At 33.2% G+C, this 21218-nt stretch overlaps 1 protein-coding gene across 3 annotated transcripts in view; it reads left to right on the top strand.

Moving 5' to 3' along the window:
* Positions 1–21218, top strand: part of LOC111047760 (protein tramtrack, beta isoform) — a 50643-nt gene that overhangs the window by 24297 nt on the left and 5128 nt on the right. The window contains exons 7-8 of one of the 3 annotated variants that reach the window (XR_005572520.1): positions 9842–10261; positions 12225–12464. Coding sequence is in view for 2 of the 3 variants with exons in the window: in XM_039438356.1 (XP_039294290.1) it covers positions 9842–10074 (233 nt within the window). In the remaining variant the exon portion in view is untranslated. Of the gene's footprint in view, positions 1–9841; positions 10503–12224; positions 12465–20049; positions 20267–21218 lie in introns of those variants that run through there. The other 2 variants (XM_039438357.1, XM_039438356.1) reach the window with 2 other exon arrangements.

The raw sequence follows: 21218 nt of genomic DNA, 5'->3' as shown, positions 1-21218 counted from the left end.
GCCTTTGCACAGCCTTAATGAAATACTGGGATGTAGCCTACTGTGTGTTGTTGGCTAAAGACAGTACTGAGTATTGTTGGTTAGTAAGAGTACTGTGAAGGTAGGGAGTTGTTGGTTAGGACAGTACTGTGTGTTGGTGGCTAGATGATATACTGTGACGGTTGAGGGTCGTTGGTTAAACAGAGTACTGTGACGTGTGTTGCCGGCGTGGTTGTTGGTTAAATACAGTACTGTGACTTGTGTAGCGGGCGGGAGTTGTTGACTAGAAGGAGTACAGTGCTCAACCTGATCAGCCAGTCGCTGCACATATATCGGTTGGTTAGAGAATCGATTTGTTTAGAATATAAAAAAGACCGGTTAAAAAGATTATGGTGGTGTGGAATAAGCTAGATGGAGTACAGTGAATCTTTATTGATATGTATTTGAAAGATTCAGTAAATCTAGACTTGACTTTTCCATTATAGAAAATTATGAAAATATTTTTTTTCAACACAGACTCTGACCACACTGCTCCCCCTTCCTGTGACAACCCTGCAAATTTCGAAATATTTTGCGCTTGAAAAACGAAAATTTAACAATCGAATACGTTGGATTGTTTTACTGCCAAATTGTTAGTGTTGTGTATATTAGTATTAATACTTCCTCAGGTACTGTTTTTCCTTGTATTTAGGTTTTTAAATTTTCTTTTTATCTCAGGAAAGCGAGTTAGAATGAATGTTGGGGAATGAGTAATTAATTTTTTGATTCCTTCTGAATGAGTATGGAGGGGCGATTGTAAACCATCACATTAGCTTTCAATGATTCATTCATGATTTTGGAAAAATATAGTAAAAATGTCAGTTCTAATCAAATTAGACCCTTATCAATTGTTGGCCTTTGAATTGCTGATCAGGATCAGTTGTCAAGTAAACGCTCGTTACACTAACGGTGGTTAAGAGTTTGATCTCCAATTAAGAAACTGAAGTAGAGATGCCAATGAAAAAGTTATTGTTCTTCCCTCATAGATTAGTTGATATTCTGATCTGTATTTTTGTTTGTGATTTTAAGTTTGTTCAACTAATTAGTTCAATTAGATTGTTCTTCTTTTAATTTTTTTTATACTTTTAGTGTTTAGTTTTCTTATTTTAGGTCTGTGATTTATGCAGTAGCTTGTTTAGTTCGCCTTCGATGAATAATGTATTTGTGTTTTTACACCCTAGGGATATTATTATTTTTGAGATTTTCTCAATAATTGTATTTTAGATGTTGTTACTCTTTGAAAAACTTTTTTAATTTCAATATTATTTGACAAAACTTAGTAGTTTTCTATTGGTACCTGTTATATTTGGCCTCTTTTGCCAAGTATTATAGTTATATTAGATTTTATCCTATTACACCACGTCACATCACAACATATTATAAATATACTGACAATTTTAAAGTATTATTTTATTTGAAGTCAATTTAGAATTCTCAATCTTCAAATTTCAAAAAGTATTATAATTTAGCTTTTACTGTACTATGTACTCTTCATTTTAATAATTGGCATCTCTTTTTATTAATTTTTCTGATCTTTTTGTGTTGTTGAAAATTCATGTTTTAAATATTGACTATACATCACATAAAATATATGTCACATCACAGTTTGTTTTCAAAGATACTGATAATAATGTACGAATTAGTACTTACAAAACTTGAAGGCAAAATTGTATAATATGTTGAAGTAGTTTTCAACATAAAATATGATCAATACTGGAAAATGTAAAAGATTAATTTGTACTATTTTTTATAACTTGAAATCAAAAGCAATATTTTAACGCATGTTCATCAAGCATTTTATCAATTCTAATTGATTTTAATGTGATATTGAATTTTAAATAGTAGCCTAAATCATGTAGAATAACTGTGTAAAAATATAAGTTCTGTCAAAAAATATTCACCGTCAACAGTAGAATCGTTTTCAATTCACATTTGCTTTTAAAAGAGACCATTTTTATTGTTATCAATGACACAATATTTTTACTATCATAATTAGTGTTATGTACCAAGCTCAATTTATCAACACAGCATTGTTAGAGTATCCAGAAATGTAGTTTTCCAGCAAGTTTTAAGATAGCGTAAAACCGAAAAAGTTTCATTTATTCACAATAATATTTTATTATCTACTAAGTTTTCCACTGTGTGGAAACCGCTCTAGGAAAACGCAACTTGAAGCCAGTATTTTATATCAAAGTTTAAGGTTAAGACATTCTTAGACGAAGATCAAAATACTTGTTAGGATAATGTTTTGTGAACATTTATTTTATTTCTATTTTTCATAAAAAATATTTTTTATTTTATCCATTGATGGCTTAAATGATATATTCAGGCGGTAGGACCTTCCCGCAAGGGACTCTCCACCAACAAAAGCCATATGAATTTACTTTTTTTTTATTCATACATTGAATATTTCAAGCCCGGTTACAAGAAAGCCTGTTAAATATTTTAATCTTGATCAAATTACATGAGAACCAATCAGAGAAGGGTTTTTTTTTAAATAAGGCTTCTCTGATTGGTTCTCGTGGCATTTAATCGGGATTAAAAGTTGACAGGCTTTTGTGCAACCGGGTGAGTATTCTAGACTTGCATTATATACCACCAAAATTGATAAATCAGAGTCAGAATATTTTTTAAATAATCATCAATTCTACTTTGAACTCATATTTCTGTATTGATGAAGTCTTCTAGGCAGCATCATATTATTTCGTGCTTGGAAACCTCAGATATTGTTTTTACAGTGGGATTTTTATTGACATTCAATAAATATTTGTTAATTCATATTTTTAGCTGATTCTCAGCCTTGACAAAGCCTCTACAATGTTTTACAATTGACATACATTAACATACAATGGTATGTTATTGTATCGTCCATATATTGCAAGCAATATTTTGTCTAATATAATATATGATATTGAGTGTTTTAGAGATAAGGAGTATGTGATTAATATTTTTACAAAATGTATGCCTTTTACATCACATTTTAAGCAAAAACTCGCTTTTATTATACAATTCTCAATAAGTTTAGCTTATTAAACAGTTTTTGAGAATCAGTCTACCTCAAGCAAGCATGTATTAAGGTGCGTACAGATACACGAGCCGCGAACATGAGCAATTCACTTTCAATCAGCTGACTATATCTGTATTTTTACAGAAACGGTAAGATACAGATATAAAAAGCTTGGCATCAGCTGATTCAGAGTGAATTGCTCATGTTCGCGGCGCGTAAATCTGTATGCACCTTTAGCTGTTAAGGTGCATTTTCGTTTGTGCGTAAATTTCCACAGTCGACGAAGATAAGCATTGGTTGACATTCATATTGTTCAAAATTGAAGTGTGCTAAAACAGCTGATCAAATAACTTTTCATTATTTTTTGTCTTTATTATTAAAGAATTGAACATTTCTAATAATATCAATATTGCCATTTAAAAGTATAAAAAAGTATAAGCTCAACCTGCCCCATTAAAACATAATTGAACATAATCTTTTAGGTTATGTAGACAAATTAAAATCTACCCAATCTGAGATTCTCTCCCTGTCGTGGTCGATGAAGGCATTTATGCACAAACGAAACCCCAGCTTCACATACATAAATAATATCCTGTAATAAATTAATTATGCCTGTTAAAAGTTTTCTAATATCACGTTCTTGAATATAATACTCTAAAATGCGTCCAGTCATGTAAGATTGTTGTTAGATTCATTTAATATGTCATAGAGGTTCTATGTTGAAAATATTAAGTCGAATGAAATTATAAAGCAGTGAAACAGTGATTATAAAAACGATGTAGTAACTGATCTGTTATTTATACGTATGTTGAATTCAAAAACCTTGAAATTGCCTGAGCTTTGTCATTACAATATTCAATTCATTTTATTTATATTTTTTACAAAGAAGCACTGATTGGGAGAGAAAAACTAAGGATACTCCTTCTACTATTTCTCTTCTAAATTTAGATAACATTTTAAAAGTCACTTTACTAAAATTTAGTCCATTTTCAATTAGGCAATTGTAATCTTCCGATCTTCCATTGGTTTGTTTAAATTGATTTTGTATCTTCATTTATTGTACAAAATACTATAATCATAATATAATTATGACTGAAGGAAAACCTAGGCTGAGCCTGTACTATTTCTCTTCCACAATTTTGAAAAAATGTCGAAGTTGTCCAAAGTATTATAAGGTTATGAAATCACTCACTGCTTTTTCACTTGATTTTCGGTCCAGGAATGATGATTTGAAAATTTTGAAGGTTGACGTAATAGATTAAATGAATCACAGAATGTATTACAATAAATTAGTTCTATTCTATTCTATTTCAGCTATTTCTAGTGTAGGATATTATTCTACAAATCAATATCTTGTTACTAATCAATAACTTTTATTAGTTTCACAAATTCACATTTTACATTTTCTTGTTCTAGACATTGAGCTTTTCTCGTAAAAACTAACTTGTTTATTTATTTAATTATTTCTAGTGTAGGATATTATTCTACAAATCAATATCCTGTTACAAATCAATAACTTTCATTAGTTTCACAAATTCACATTTTACATTTTCTTGTTCTAGACATTGAGCTTTTCTCGTAAAAACTATCTTTTTCATTTATTTAATTAAAGATGTTGCTTTTTGAATTAATCACATGATTACTTTCACATGATAACATACGTCAAAATAGAATCATCATCGCAACAATCTCATATTCTACACTAGTTCTATTTACAAGCAACGACTCATAATCTAAAGCTGGGTTTACAACAAAGATATTAACAAAATGTTAATAACTTAATCTTAAAAGATTCTATTAGATTGAACGGAACTTGACAAACACATATGTTCTTCATGTGTATGATAAGTTATGTTCAATTTTTAATAAAATCTATAAGGATTAAGTAATTAAAATTTTGTATGATAAGTTATGTTCAATCTTTAATAAAATCTATAATGATTAAGTAATTAACATTTTGTTAATAACTTTGGTGTAAACAGAGCTTAATAGACACACTAGCTACCTGAAAGCTTATTGAACGAAAACATGGATATTCACTTTTATTATAAAGCAATAATTAATTGATGTAATTTTTACTCAGAAAAATGATAGTTTTTGAACTTTTATCTAAGATATAAATATGCTGAGCATTACAGATCAAATCATATCACAATTGCCCCTTGTATATTGTAGTTGTAAGTTTGCGTAGAATAATTGTAATTGTAAAAAGTACTAGTTTTAATTATCTTGTACAGTACTTGAGCACGGCTTGAGATAATTTTGTAAGTTCTTGACTGTAGATTAGAATAAAACTTGCCAAACCATGAGGATTTTAAAATTAGTATACTGACAGCTAGCCTATTATGATGTGATATTTATATACAACCTTATGATGAATGAATAATTTTTGTGTTGTTCAATTTTTGGACAAACCCCGTATTATCAGCTTGATATTTGCCCAATGAAAATATACGTAAACTTCTCAGCTTGTGATATTATGTAATGATTGTTTTATAGTAGCTTTAATATGTAATATCAGGATGTATGTAACAAATATTGAAACTCATTAGGCCATTTTTGTTAATTTGTTTAGATGTCTTGATTGTTTAGAGAATTTATTCTTATTGAGGATGTGAATATAGACCCAGTTGCACAAAAGCCAGTTAACCTTCCGGTAGTCGCGCACTTCTCAATCACACGAGCAGTCGCGTGTTGTATTTTGTACTGTCAAAACATATTAATTAATTGTATAATTATTTTCTCCATCTTCTTGGATTATTTTACGCCTATGAACATTTGGATGATTACCATTTCATAGCCCAATAAGGTACATCAAGCAAAGCCATCAATTCTGTGTTATTGGTTCGTTTACAGTCCCCGTATACAGTCTTTCCCTATCTTATGCACAGTGGGACTTATGCACTGTGGCGACTAAATGGCACCTAAAGACTGAACCATTGCTCGGTTGATACTGCAACTCAGTGGAGTGATGGGGGGAAGTTTTGGAATGCATAGGTGACTCATTCATTGACACCATGACACCACTCCATTCAATAGTTTTGTGCAGCAAAAAACTGCCGGAAGGTTAAATTTTAACCGTGATTAATTTCACGAGAACCAATCAGAGAAGGCTTTTTTGAAAATAAGGCTTTTCTGATAGGTTTTCTTGGAATTAATCACGGTTAAAATTTAACCGGCTTGTGTGCAAACGGCACTAAGTTTTACATAAAAGTGGAACATTTTCTAGACAGAAATTGTGCTTCATTCCCCCCCCCCCCCATTTTTCAATTTTTGGGAATTTCACGTTTGGAAATATGAATTTGAATTATTCAATTCAAATTAATTTCTGTTTTTCAAGTATTTGAAAACAGTTGAATAAACACTTGTTACTTCTATTCAATTAAGTTTATTAAAAATACTTACTTCGTAGGTTATAACTAAATTTATACATTTTTTCATTATCAATATTACTATTGATTTTATAGCAAAATTTATAATAATCCACGACACCCTGATATTACTCTCATAGTTCAAGTAGGAATAGATAACATAGTATCAAATTAGCAATTGAAACTTGAATACAGTATTTTGTATAAGTATCTGACCTCAATAACTTCTTTTAAAAATGTAGTTGATTAGTAAAGCTGTTTAGGATTTTTGTAAGTTTGTTGACTTGTAATAAATTCGATTCAGAACTTAGAGAGTACCCAATTTTTAGCTGAAAGTGACTTGATTTATTAATGTATTCTCATTTGTTATTGTCGAAATTTACATAGGTTTAGTTTGTATTATTATTTCAATAAAAATCAAAATTGCTTGATTTACTCAGATAAGAATATTTGATATCATTAATAAGTAGCTAGGTTTGCTCCCATTTTTTTACAAGTATTAAATTTATACTGATTAAACATAAGTGTGATCAACGTTTTTTTTTAATAATTACTGTCAGTATTCTGTAGCTTTGAATTCTTGTTTTTCTTCTACTATAAGTCCATCCTACATTGATCAAATAATTGATGAGACTAAATAAATCCTTTGCTATTTTTCAATATAGAAATCAAAGCAATAATTAAAATAACTTGTAAAAAGTGTTTACTGTCTTTTTTCGTTAGGGCTACTGTTGAATATAATTAAAAATATAAACTTGAGTACCCTTTTAAAAATAAAAACAATAGTTTAACGTTACCATGAAAACGTTAATAGTTTAACGTTATTAAAAATTATTTCAATTAAAAACGTTTAATTCTAAACTAAAAAAAACAACAGTTTAAAAATAAAAACAACAGTTTTTAAAAATAAAAACAACAGTTTAACGTTACCATGAAAACGTTAATAGTTTAACGTTATTAAAAATTATTTCAATTAAAAACGTTTAATTCTAAAACGTTTTAACGTTTAATTCTTGAACGTTAATAGTTTAACGTTTATGTTGTTTCACAACATGTTTCGGCTACATGATGACATTACATTATCTGATGTGAGTAAATAATTTTAAAAAGGTTACTTAAATTTCTATTTTAATTTATACAATTTTTACTGTATTATACAAAGGTATCAAAGTTTTTAGAGCATTATTAACTTGTCACTATTATAAAACATGACTGATTTTTTTCAGCTAATGTAAAATGAAGAAATTTTGTTTTATTTGTTTTTATTCTGCACTTGTTCTACTCAGCATTAGTTTAGTATTATGTTTAATCACAAATATGTCATGAAGCAATATACCAATTATTTGATATTATATTATTTCATAATGCTCAAAATTCTATTACTCTCAAAACTTATTATTAATATTCTCAGGCTGTTCCAAAATTTGAATTATATCTGTTCCCAGTGATAATAGCTCATCTGTATTATTTTATGTGTATTAGAAATTAGTTATTAATTATTTTTAGAAGTATATATGTTTTGTATCGAATTACGTAATAATTGTATTATAGTGTGAACCCATTTTTTATCCATAGTTACAACGATTTCGATGGAAACTTTTTACTTGAAGCCAGTTGAGTTTTTTTGTTAAGTAGTGAAGTTTTTTGTGCTATTTATTTTATTATACAAACTTGAAAGTTTAATGGTTTGTTGTTGTTTATTGTACTTCCTCCTCGTCAAAAACGCATTCAAACTTTCATAATTGAATTGTTCCAGCAATCAGATTTTTAACTTAACTATGTGTAACGCTAGTTCGCCTCTATGGTGCACATTGGGTAACGCTAAATGGACTAGCAAATAATGGCGGTCAGACAAACTTATGTTCTCCTGACCGAAAACTACACAACATCTCAAAGAATTTGGAAAAATACAGTGTATATCCAGGCATTTGAGACTCATCAGCTATATATTTGTTGTGTATCTGCCATACGCTAATTAAATAATCAATGAAAATCATTGTATAATGATAAGTTGTGCCTGTAATAATTAATAATTCAACAAAATCTTTATTGATTATCAACCACAACAACAAAAAATATATATAATAACTTAATAAATTTTATACAGCAATGGCCTTCAGGCCGTCTGCCAAGTTGTGCCTGTATATAAATGGATAAATAATTATTAGTGAAGAGATCATTCGAAAAAACATACATTATTTAATTATTCATTTATTTAAACAAATACAAAATAATCGGACAATGATCAAAACGGAACGCATGGTTCTGCTCGAAAACAGTTCCTTGTCTGAATTCTGATAAAATACCGTCACTAATTGTGACTGATTCAAAATGTATATTAGTATCTATCATAATATTATCTTAGAATGGTTTATATATCAAAATACATAAGAAGTATATATAAAAATGGAGTTACTGGTATCTGTGCAATAGTTCAATCTCTTTTGAATTAATTATTTATGAATTCCTAAAAAACAATGCAGGTCTTCTACAGAATAACTGTTATCAGCTTTAAGGTAGATTTTTTATAGGAGGTACGCTTTTCAGATTTCAAGAAATATAAAAGGGACTGCGACTCCATATTGTCTTCTCCTCCTCCTCTTCCATCATCATCTTCCTCTTTTTCTTCTCTCCTCCTTCTCCATCTCCTTTTTTTAGTTGTTTTCTGCTTTCTTCCCACGTTCCTTTTCTCCTTTTTGCTCTTCCTTACCATCATCTTGCACTGTATCGTTTTTCCTCTTTCTCCTGTATGTTCTTCTCCTTGTTTTGTACTCCTTCTTGCTATTTATTCTCTTTCTGCTCTTCCTGTTCTTGTTCTTCTTCTTCCTCTCTTACTCATTACTCTCCCTTTTCCCCTTCACACTGTTCTCTGCTTCTTCCCCACGTTATTTTTCTTCTTTTTGCTCGTATTGTTTTTCTTAATCTTTTGTTGTTCTGTTCGTTTTCTATTTATCTATTTCCTTCTTGCTCTTCTTTTTTCCGTCTTATTTTCGTTCAGTTTGTTTTCAATTTCTTTTCTTCGTTCTTTACCTTCTTGCTTTTCTCCTTGTTCTTCTTTTCCTCGTTCTTCTTGTTGTTTTCTACTTATTCTCCAGTTAATCTTCTCCTTTTTGCTCTTCTCACATTTCATCTTCGTCTCTCCTCTTTCTTCTTACCTTCTCCTCCTTTACCTTCTGACTACTTATACCCCTTCTTCTTCTTCTTCTTCTTTTTCTCATTCTTCTCCTCCTCTTCCTCCTCCCCCCTCCTCGTTCTTCTCCTTGTCCTTTTACATCTACTTCTTCCTAGTTCTACTTCTTCTTTTCCCCTTTCTCCTTCTCATCCTCCTCTCCTTGTTCATAAAAATTAAATAGTTTGACATCATCATGGGGGTGCAGCGCGCGACATTCCAATGCTCTGGAGTGATTCTGGAGGTTATCGGATGTTGTTGGTTGTGTGTTTGCAGGAGGTGCCTCATCACAATCATCTTCTACGTCATCGTCTTCTCACCTGGCTCAGTGCGGCAACTGTCCCCACTGTGGCAAGCCCTATACCAACCAATCGGCGCTCAAGTACCATGTGCGCCTCATGCACTCGGACCTCACCAACCGCCAGTGCTGCTATCTGTGTCCGCTCTCGTTCGCGCAGCGCGAACACTACAAGTCGCACATGCTCGAAAAGCACAATGTGCGCTGCTAAGCTCCTGGTGTAGACTTCCCTTAATGGCCGGTGTAGACTCCCCTTAAAGGCCGGTGTAGACTCCCCTTGATGGCCGGTGTAGACTCCCCTTGATGGCCGGTGTAGACTTGCCTTAAAGGCCTGTGTAGAATCCCCTTGATGGCCGGTGTTGACTTGCCTTTAAGGCCGGTGTAGAATCCACTTGAAGGTCGACATAATTTTTTGTTTGAATTCAAAAGTCTCGCTGTAAAGCCTTGTTGGCTCGCGTAGACTACTCTTAATTATTGGTGTAGACTCTTCTTAAAGGCCGGTGTACACTCTCCTTGAAGTAAGTCAAAAGTGAGAACTCGCAAACTCTTTTAAGGCCGGGACCCCTTGAAAGTCAACGTAAATTCCCCTGGATGCCCGGTTTAGACTCTCCTTAATTATTTGTGTATATACTTCCCTTAAAGGCCGGTGTAGACTCCCCTTTATGGACGGTGTAAACTCTTCTCCATTATTGGTGTAGACTCCTCTCAAAGGCCGGGTAGGCACCTCTTGAAAGTCAACGTTAATTCTCCTCTGGCCGGTGTAGACCCCCTTAATTATTTGCGTAGCCTCTCCTTAAAAGCTAGCTAGGATCCCCTTGATGGCCGTTCTATATCCCCTTTAATAGCAGGTGTAGACACATCTACATCGAAGGAAGGTACCCCTTGATAGCCGTTCCTCTTTATCGTCGTTGTAGACTTCCCCCAATAGACAGTGTAGACTCCTTAAATGCCAGTTGGCTCCCATTGATGGCCGATGTAGACTCTCCTTGATTATTGGTGTATATACTTCCCTTAAAGGCCTGTGTAGACTCCCCTTTATGGACGGTGTAAACTCTTCTTCATTATTGGTGTAGACTCCTCTCAAAGGCCGGTAGACTCCCCTTGAAGACTGTATTAAAGCCTCCCTTTAAAGTATTGAGCTGGATTCGCACACAAAAGTCCCAGTGAACAGCGAAAATATAATTCTCAAAATTTTCAATGGAATTTTTCATACTCACTAGGCCGGGCTGAGAGGGTGAAGTCTAATTAGAACTCTTTGGAATTATATTTTCACTGTTATGTGTGAATCCAGCTTAAGCCGGAGGTATTTTTATAGATGTTGTATAATTTTGAATGATTAAATAAATTATGAATATCAGTTATGCCCGATAACTTGAATCACAGCTAGAATCATGTCAGGAACAAATGATTGCTATAGTGAGGCCCACATTATAATGGCAGTGGAGAAAGATAGGAGATCAACGTCGCCGATCCTCTTTCTTGTCAATGCCTTCCATAGACGGTAGCTTATACAGGTTTATTGATGTAATATTAACTGTTCATTCTCATTTAAAACAGTAAATTATATTATATTAAGCAAGAAATTATATATGAATTATTTTTCATAATATTGAGATGAAATATATTGTTGATTAATTATTAATTCTACATAGTTGAAAGACGATCTGGCAACAGAGCAAAGCGAGAAAGAGAAAGCGCTATCCAATTTGTTGAATGATAGACAAGGATAACATTACCATTGCTAATCAAACACTGCCATTATAACGTGGACCTCACTATACAAGTGATTAAACTGTATCATTACTCTATGGTACTATAGAAGGCGGTGGTAACAGAAAATTGAAAACTCTGCCGTCCTTTTGCTGCTTGTGTCTTTAAGAGCAGAACTGGCCTCAAGCGGACATTCTTCCAACTTGAAACATCCCCAAATAACCCTTGGATTATTGTCTAGAATCATTTAGACATCTCTAGTAACGAGTCTCACCTGCTAACATTATTTTAGAACGGGTTTCGCTCTCTGATCGTGAAAACAACACAAGAATAAAGACTGACATCATCTTGCTCATATTCATATTTAGGATACATTGTGCGCGGAACAATTATTACTACTAACAAGTGTCATTTTCAGTTTAATAGTCATTCATTATTATTTTATACATTAATTTTGTTAAACTTTTATAAGTGTAGACTCCCCTTAAAGGCCGGTGTAGACTCCCCTTAAAGGCCGGTGTAGACTCCCCTTGATGGCCGGTGTAGACTCCCCTTGATGGCCGGTGTAGACTCCCCTTAAAGGCCGGTGTAGACTCCCCTTGATGGCCGGTGTAGACTCCCCTTGATGGCCGGTGTTGAATCCACTTGAAGGTCGACATAATTTTTTGTTTGAATTCAAAAGTCTCGCTGTAAAGCCTTGTTGGCTCGCGTAGACTACTCTTAATTATTGGTGTAGACTCTTCTTAAAGGCCGGTGTACACTCCCCTTGAAGTAAGTCAAAAGTGAGAACTCGCAAACTCTTTTAAGGCCGGGACCCCTTGAAAGTCAACGTAAATTCCCCTGGATGCCCAGTTTAGACTCTCCTTAATTATTTGTGTATATACTTCCCTTAAAGGCCGGTGTAGACTCCCCTTTATGGACGGTGTAAACTCTTCTCCATTATTGGTGTAGACTCCTCTCAAAGGCCGGGTAGGCACCTCTTGAAAGTCAACGTTAATTCTCCTCTGGCCGGTGTAGACCCCCCTTAATTATTTGCGTAGCCTCTCCTTAAAAGCTAGCTAGGATCCCCTTGATGGCCGTTCTATATCCCCTTTAATAGCAGGTGTAGACACATCTACATCGAAGGAAGGTACCCCTTGATAGCCGTTCCTCTTTATCGTCGTTGTAGACTTCCCCCAATAGACAGTGTAGACTCCTTAAATGCCAGTTGGCTCCCATTGATGGCCGATGTAGACTCTCCTTAATTATTGGTGTATATACTTCCCTTAAAGGCCGGTGTAGACTCCCCTTTATGGACGGTGTAAACTCTTCTCCATTATTGGTGTAGACTCCTCTCAAAGGCCGGTAGACTCCCCTTGAAGACTGTATTAAAGCCTCCCTTTAAAGTATTGAGCTGGATTCGCACACAAAAGTCCCAGTGAACAGCGAAAATATAATTCTCAAAATTTTCAATGGAATTTTTCGTACTCACTAGGCCGGGCTGAGTAGGTAAAGTCTAATTAGAACTCTTTGGAATTATATTTTCACTGTTATGTGTGAATCCAGCTTAAGCCGGTGGTATTTTTATAGATGTTGTATAATTCTGAATGATTAAATAAATGATGAATATCAGTTATGCCGGATAACTTGAATCACAGCTAGAATCAAGTCAGGAACAAATGATTGCTATAGTGAGGCCCACATTATAATGGCAGTGGAGAAAGATAGGAGATCAACGTCGCCGATCCTCTTTCTTGTCAATGCCTTCCATAGACGGCAGCTTATACAGGTTTATTGATAAAATATTAACTGTTCATTCTCATTTAAAACAGTAAATTATATTCTATTAAGCAAGAAATTATATATGAATTATTTTTCATAATATTGAGATGAAATATATTGTTGATTAATTATTAATTCTACATAGTTGAAAGATGATCTGGCAACAGAGCAAAGCGAGAAAGAGATAGCGCTATCCAATTTGTTGAATGATAGACAAGGATAACAATACCATTGCTAATCAAACACTGCCATTATAACGTGGACCTCACTATACAAGTGATTAAACTGTATTATTACTCTATGGTACTATAGAAGGCGGTGGTAACAGAAAATTGAAAACTCTGCCGTCCTTTTGCTGCTTGTGTCTTAAAGAGCAGAACTGGCCTCAAGCGGACATTCTTCCAACTTGAAACATCCCCAAATAACCCTTGGATTATTGTCTAAAATCATTTAGACATCTCTAGTAACGAGTCTCACCTGCTAACATTATTTTAGAACGGGTTTCGCTCTCTGATCGTGAAAACAACACAAGAATAAAGACTGACATCATCTTGCTCATATTCATATTTAGGATACATTGTGCGCGGAACAATTATTACTACTAACAAGTGTCATTTTCAGTTTAATAGTCATTCATTATTATTTTATACATTAATTTTGTTAAACTTTTATAAGTGTATATTTTGTTCTTAGTTACACTATTTTGTTATGTTTTATTATAAAGAGTTCTATAGTATTGTAGAGATTATTAAAAAGTAACAATTTTATGTTGAATTATATATTTTTTTCAAGTACCAGGTATATTATTATTTTGGCTACAGTATCTCCACATTATTCATCGTTTCATTTATTTATTTATTCAGTCATGTATAATATATATTACACTTATATGAGAAGTCACAACAGGCTTATGCAAAAAACTGTCCCTTCTCAAATTTATACTACAGTCCAAAACTGTCCCTTCTCAAATTTATACTACAGTCCAAAACTGTCCCTTCTCAAATTTAAACTACAGTCCAAAACTGTCCCTTCTCAAATTTAAACTACAGTCCAAAACTGTCCATTCTCAAATTTAAACTACAGTCCAAAACTGTCCCTTCTCAAATTTAAACTACAGTCCAAAACTGTCCCTTCTCAAATTTAAACTACAGTCCAAAACTGTCCCTTCTCAAATTTATACTACAGTCCAAAACTGTCCATTCTCAAATTTAAACTACAGTCCAAAACTGTCCCTTCTCAAATTTAAACTACAGTCCAAAACTGTCCCTTCTCAAATTTATACTACAGTCCAAAACTGTCCCTTCTCAAATTTATACTACAGTCCAAAACTGTCCCTTCTCAAATTTAAACTACAGTTCAAAACTGTCCCTTCTCAAATTTATACTACAGTCCAAAACTGTCCCTTCTCAAATTTAAACTACAGTCCAAAACTGTCCCTTCTCAAATTCAAACTACAGTCCAAAACTGTCCCTTCTCAAATTTATACTACAGTCCAAAACTGTACCTTCTCAAATTTATACTACAGTCCAAAACTGTCCCTTCTCAAATTTATACTACAGTCTAAAACTGTCCCTTCTCAAATTTAAACTACAGTTCAAAACTGTCCCTTCTCAAATTAAACTACAGTCCAAAACTGTCCCTTTCAAATTTATACTACAGTCCAAAACTGTCCCTTCTCAAATTTAAACTACAGTTCAAAACTGTCCCTTCTCAAATTTAAACTACAGTCCAAAACTGTCCCTTCTCAAATTTATACTACAGTCCAAAACTGTCCCTTCTCAAATTTATACTACAGTCCAAAACTGTCCCTTCTCAAATGTATACTACAGTCCAAAACTGTTCCTTCTCAAATTTATACTACAGTCCAAATTACAATGTAGGTTAAAGAATTGTTATTATTTAGGAATATAGGATACGGTGACGTTTTGAAATCAAGCAATTTTACAACGAGTCAGCAAATAATTTATTGTATTCTTGGATATGGACAGGACAATACTCAAGCCTATCTAATCTAATCTATCCCATCTTATTTATTGGATGTTGAATTTCTTTCGTTGTTTTATTCAATCGCCAGGCCTATGAAAGTTGTTTCTCATTTTTTGAGGATAATGCTTTATAAAAATAGATACAGTGAAAGTATTATTCCTATGAGTTGTAATTGGACTATCAATACTAACTTGGTCGGACTGAGTGGGAATATTTCAATTAGAACTTGTAGGAATAATATTTTGAAAACAGTTCCGAACAAGTTCACTATAAGTGGGAATTCTTCTTAAAACCGTATCTCGAATAGTGAAGTTGAGATAGTTCAACCGGAAATTACAGATGGATCAGTATATGAATTTTTATTAAGGCTGTTCGGCACACTTCTTTTTATTATTTAAATTGGATAATCTTTTCCAATACAATTGTTAAGATCATTATAAGAGTGAGAAAAAGTGGCAACTGACATTTTTAAGTGGTCTAATAAGCGAGTTATGGGTTGTTGAAGTGCTAAACTCTGTTTTCTTTCCAGATCATAAACTGTTTCGAATTTTCCATAGGAGTTGCTCTTAATACATTCAGAATATCATTGGCTTTGTTCTAATATACGTTTTTTCGCGATTTATGCCAAAATAAACAAGTTATCGAATTTACAAAAATGTTACTTTTTTATTTATGAACGATATGTGGAATAGAATGTTTTAGTTTGGAAAGATACATTTTTTGAATTTTTAAGAGTTCTGTTAATCTAGTCGAAACCGTTTATGATCTGGAAACAAACGGAATCTGGAAAATTAGCACTTCAACAACCCATAACTCGCTTATTAGACAACTTGAAAATTTCAGTTGCCACTTTTTCTCACTCTTATAATGAATGATCTTAACAATTGTATTGAAAAAAAATTTAATTTGAATAATGAAAAAAGTGTACTGAAAAGCCTTGAATAAAAATACTAAGAAATTGTCAAAAAACCACAGATTTTTTTATACTTAGAAATACCGGTTTCTCTGAGTTTAACAGTGATTGACAATGGTGTAACAAACGAAACCGGTCTTTCTAAGTATCAATAAATCTGTGTTTTTCGACAATTTCTTAGTATTTTTTATTTAATATGAATAATTACCACAATATCAACTTCTCAACTTCACAAAAAATATTAATTTTTACTTTCCTTGCCCTATTACCAGAGTTAAGGAAAGTATTGCTTTCCAAAAAAATAATGTACCCCGATTTCTCTGTACTGGTTACTTTCACTGTGACTGATATGTGGTAAACAGTCAAATAGGAATAATATCCCAGCAGATATTATAAAACAATAATATGTTGTCTTTTCCCAATCATATTATATTTATTATAATTATGATTTGTAATTGTCAATGAAATGAATGAATAGAAATTAAATTTTTTTCTCCATTACTGAGGAAAAAGAGTGATGAAACTAAGATAATATACAACCTATTTTTATCAAAAATGGAAAAGATAATTAACAAAAGATAGATGGTTAAACTGCAATCTCTCTAAAATCTTCCATAAATAATACTTTCACTGTATGGGACACGTTCAATGTGGGAATTCAGCTTTAGATATTTTAGATATTTTTCGCAATGAAATCTGTGAACATCGTTCAAACTCGGTTAATTTAAAAGGTACTCGAGTGTTCAAATCTACAATCAGGTCAGAAACGTGGCATGTAGTCCTACCGCACCGCACCGTTATGTAAGTGATTTTTGAAAACTCTACTGCCTGGGGAATTTGTGCTGACCATGCTTTTTGGGGTTACAGCCAGGCATTTTCGAAATGAACATTCACTCGGGAACGGTGACCTGCTTCAGCCAATAATACTCGCCCAATTCTAACTCAAAAGCTTCATTTATTCCATCATTTATCCGGCCTAAAATCGACTAACACAATAATATCACTCTGTAATGTATAAGGCTTCGTTTTCTATTGTGACAAATCCCTGGGACAATATGGAATTGTATCAGCTATTATTATTATTATTATCCAACATTTTGTCAATTTTATCATCAACGTACTATTGTCATTATACTTGAAAAACTGATGATATTTTTACATCTAGTTCGTTTGGATTTTAATTTTAAAACAGAAGAATTAGGAGAAAAACTCAAAGTACTCAGTTATTTCCACTAAAATATCATTGGGACAAATTTCAAAATTAGGGGCCGTAATTTATGAATGGTTCTGGATATCTAACTCGACCAAGTTTGTTCTTCAGAATCGTTCGTATTTACGGCCTTAAGTGGATTTCTCATTCTTATTATTTATATACTGTACATTCTTCAGCCTATAAAAATTTGATAAAACCCCTTTTCCTGTACTAAAAATTTGTGTCACAACATATTAAGCATATTTCATATGAAGAAGAAGAAATTAATTTCAGATCTAAAATACAGGAGTTCTGTTAGGAAATCCATTACTAAAAGTAGCTTTTATAAGTAGTTGAATTGGCAAATTGAATTCAAATTTAAATAAAATTTGGTGCTTGGATTGTTGGAATACTACTAAAATATTGTGCTTTGTTGGAAAATTTTAAACCTAAAGGGTGTGCTACTCATTATGATCAAAGCTGGTTTTTCTGAGCAAATTTCCAGAATTGGTCAATCGTTCAGATTTTCCTGAACATGTTTCAAGCATAACTTGTCCTAGGGATTTGTTGTAATGTAAACTAAATCTATTGTAACAGTTGTGATACAAATTTGCTGTAATGGAAACTGGGCTTTATAACAATCATTCTCATAATATCCATTATCATCGAAAATAATACTCTGCTGCAAATTAATACGAGGTTGTTAATGTTTAAAACTATATATTCAATTCAAATAATAATATATTTATAATTGGTGTTATGTGCTGGGTACATATTTATAGAATTAATCAACTTTGATTATGACCAAAGTTAATGCCTGTTATCGTACTAATTATTATTAGATGGACTAACTTGATTAACTTTGAAAATATTAGAGAAAGGTGAAAATGGAGGTGCAATAATATCGACTGACTAACTGGGTTGAATATTATTTCAAGCTTTTAACTAATTTAAATTGTTTCATAAATAGATACAGTTCAACTGCTTCAGTTGTTCAATTATTTATTCAGTTGTTTAATTATTTGTCTATTGATTTATGTGATGGAAAGTTATCCCTATGTTATTTTACAAATTCACATTATTACAGGTTGGTTCTTATTTTTGAATTGAATGATAAATAACATAAAATGAACTTGATTTTAATAATTATATAGCTTAGGCTATGAATTTTATTTCTACAATCTTCATGTTTGATTGTTTTTTTGTTTTTAATAGTTCCTATTTTTACCAAGTGTAACCCCAGACAGGGGTGCCGCCCACAGCATGTTTTGATGTCGCAAGTTGCGACATGATGCTAAATTTTGGAGGGGATTTTTAGAAAAAAAAACTTTGGAAAATGGGGGGGGACTTTTTCAATATACAGTTTCTAAGTACCTGAATGGATGCCAAATTATGGGGGGGATTTTGCGACATGGACCATGGTGGATGGGCACTCCTGACCCAGACAAACAATGAATCTGATGGTAGTAAAATACTATTTATTTGAGCTGTAACAGTTCAAACCCAGATCATGAATCGTACTGTACTACTCCCAAAATATCGTTTAATGAATTATTTCAAAAGTTTTATTCCTTGCAGGCTAGTCTTACAAGACCATGAACAAGCCCTCAAAATAACTTTCATTGGCTAATATATATTTTTCTGACGAATAAAATATAATTGATTACTTTTAACAAGAATGATCAGTTAATATTACATCTGAAATACTGGTATCAGCTATCCTCTAGGAGGCAGTGGTAGGGCAGAGAATCAGCAACGCTGTTCACCTATCTTTCTCCACTGCCATTACAACGTGAACCTCACTATTCAAATTCAAATTATTTATCTATCAAAACATTTTACTATTGAAATACTTTTCCAGTAGAAGATACTTGTCTAATCAGACCATCAAAATAACTTTCAAAAATTACTCTCCAGTAACTTTTTTTATTATACAGATGTTTTTTGTACTGAATCAGAGCCTAACTTAGGGGCAGGAAACAAAAGTGTTTTTTCAGGCGTTTTCAGACGACTCGGCAGGGCAGAAAGCTCTCTGATTGGCTGATTCGGTTGTCGTTCGGGAACCAGCTGATAATCAGCCAATAGGAGAGCTTCCTTCCCTTCCGATTCGTCTTTAAACGCCTGAGTAATGCTTAGTACAGATTTGCCCTTAGTGTTATTTTACTAAAGAGTATTTTTTTTATCGAAACCTAACCTAACTTATTGTTTCATCGAAATCCAACCTTACATTGTCTATTATCAAATCCTAACCTACCTTTCTGTATTAACAAAGGGCTTGGCCCTTAGTGTTATTTTACTAAAGAGTATTTTTTTTATCGAAACCTAACCTAACTTATTGTTTCATCGAAATCCAACCTTACTTTGTCTATTATCAAAACCTAACCTACCTTTCTGTGTTACCAAAGGGCTTGGCCCTTAGTGTTATTTTACTAAAGAGTATTTTTTTATCGAAACCTAATCTAACTTATTGTTTCATCTAAATCCAATCTTACTTTGTCTATTATCAAAACTAACCTACCTTTCTGTGTTACCAAAAACCTAACCTTACTTTGTGTATAATAAAAAAAACCTAACCTAACTTTGTGTGTTACCAAAACCTAACCTACCTTTTGTGTGTGCTGTAGATCGACTGGGCCGGCGACCTTGCCCCCTGTGCCCCAAGGTCATCTCGAACAAGTCCAATCTGCTGAAGCACATGCGCATTAGACACAGCGACGAGTACAATCCGGCCGCCTGTGTGCTCTGCAACAAACTGTTCAAGAACAAGTACAGTCTGCGCGCGCACTTCAACATCTATCACAAAACTATGCTGCCGCTGTCTAAGAACTGCACGCTGCCTAGGTGAGTACAGCCACCATCATTTCAACCAATAAATCAATATACATTTTGGGTAAATTAAACAAGACGGGACCGCGCTACCTGTGCACTGGACTATTGTTCCAAAAAAAGGTGCATCCTCTAACTCTCGACTAGCATACATTATTGTCCTCTGATTCCGCTTCATCGTCCTCATTATAGTCCGTACAAATTTACTTTAGACTTGGAGGAATATGAAGCGCCCATATGCCCATTTTTGAATTGGCCTCATGATTTACTGTACTATTCAAATTGCAATAGTTTGAACCCTGAGCTCTATGATCTGTTATGTGTCATAATTAGTAATCTATAGTCCATACAAAATTACTGTTGACTTGGAGGAATATGCAGCGGAGAGAAATGGAGGGAGATCAGCCGAGTCATACTTGGAAGCGCAGTTGCCAATTTGTCAGTCGTCTGGCTGCTTTCAGACAGGAAACTTCGCATGTGTAGCATGAGCACATGAACAGTCACTAGAAGTTGGAGAACGCTGGCCGCTTCAAAACGGCAACATCGCGCCTCTGTATCCCTCCCGCTATTTGCGTTCTCTGCTGCGCATGTCCATCCCAAGTAAGAAGTAATTTTGTACAGAGTATAGTGGTTCCGTGTGGTTTCTTGAAGGCAATATTCTAGCTGGGAGCTGGTAGCACCTACTTATCTATTACTTTGCACCTTAAATCTGTACTTGTATTTTCTACAATATATTGAATCTAAGTGCCGAATTCACAAAGACGAGAACTTGGTTTGAGCGTCAGTTGATTCTAAATGAACAAAAAATCTTATTACAAAACCAATTTAAAATCATCTGACTTAGAACCAACTGCCGTTCAAACCTAGTTTTCGTTTTTGGTGAACTTAGGCCTAAGTCAATGTTCCAGTACTTTTAATTATTGTATTATTCCCAATGGTTCATTTTATGAAACTCAACTTGCTCACA

This window comes from Nilaparvata lugens, chromosome 11 (assembly GCF_014356525.2).
Source record: "Nilaparvata lugens isolate BPH chromosome 11, ASM1435652v1, whole genome shotgun sequence".
Classification (NCBI taxonomy): Eukaryota; Metazoa; Arthropoda; class Insecta; order Hemiptera; family Delphacidae; genus Nilaparvata; species Nilaparvata lugens.
Note: the sequence above shows the minus strand (reverse complement) of the source record. Positions and strands in the feature narration are given on the sequence as shown.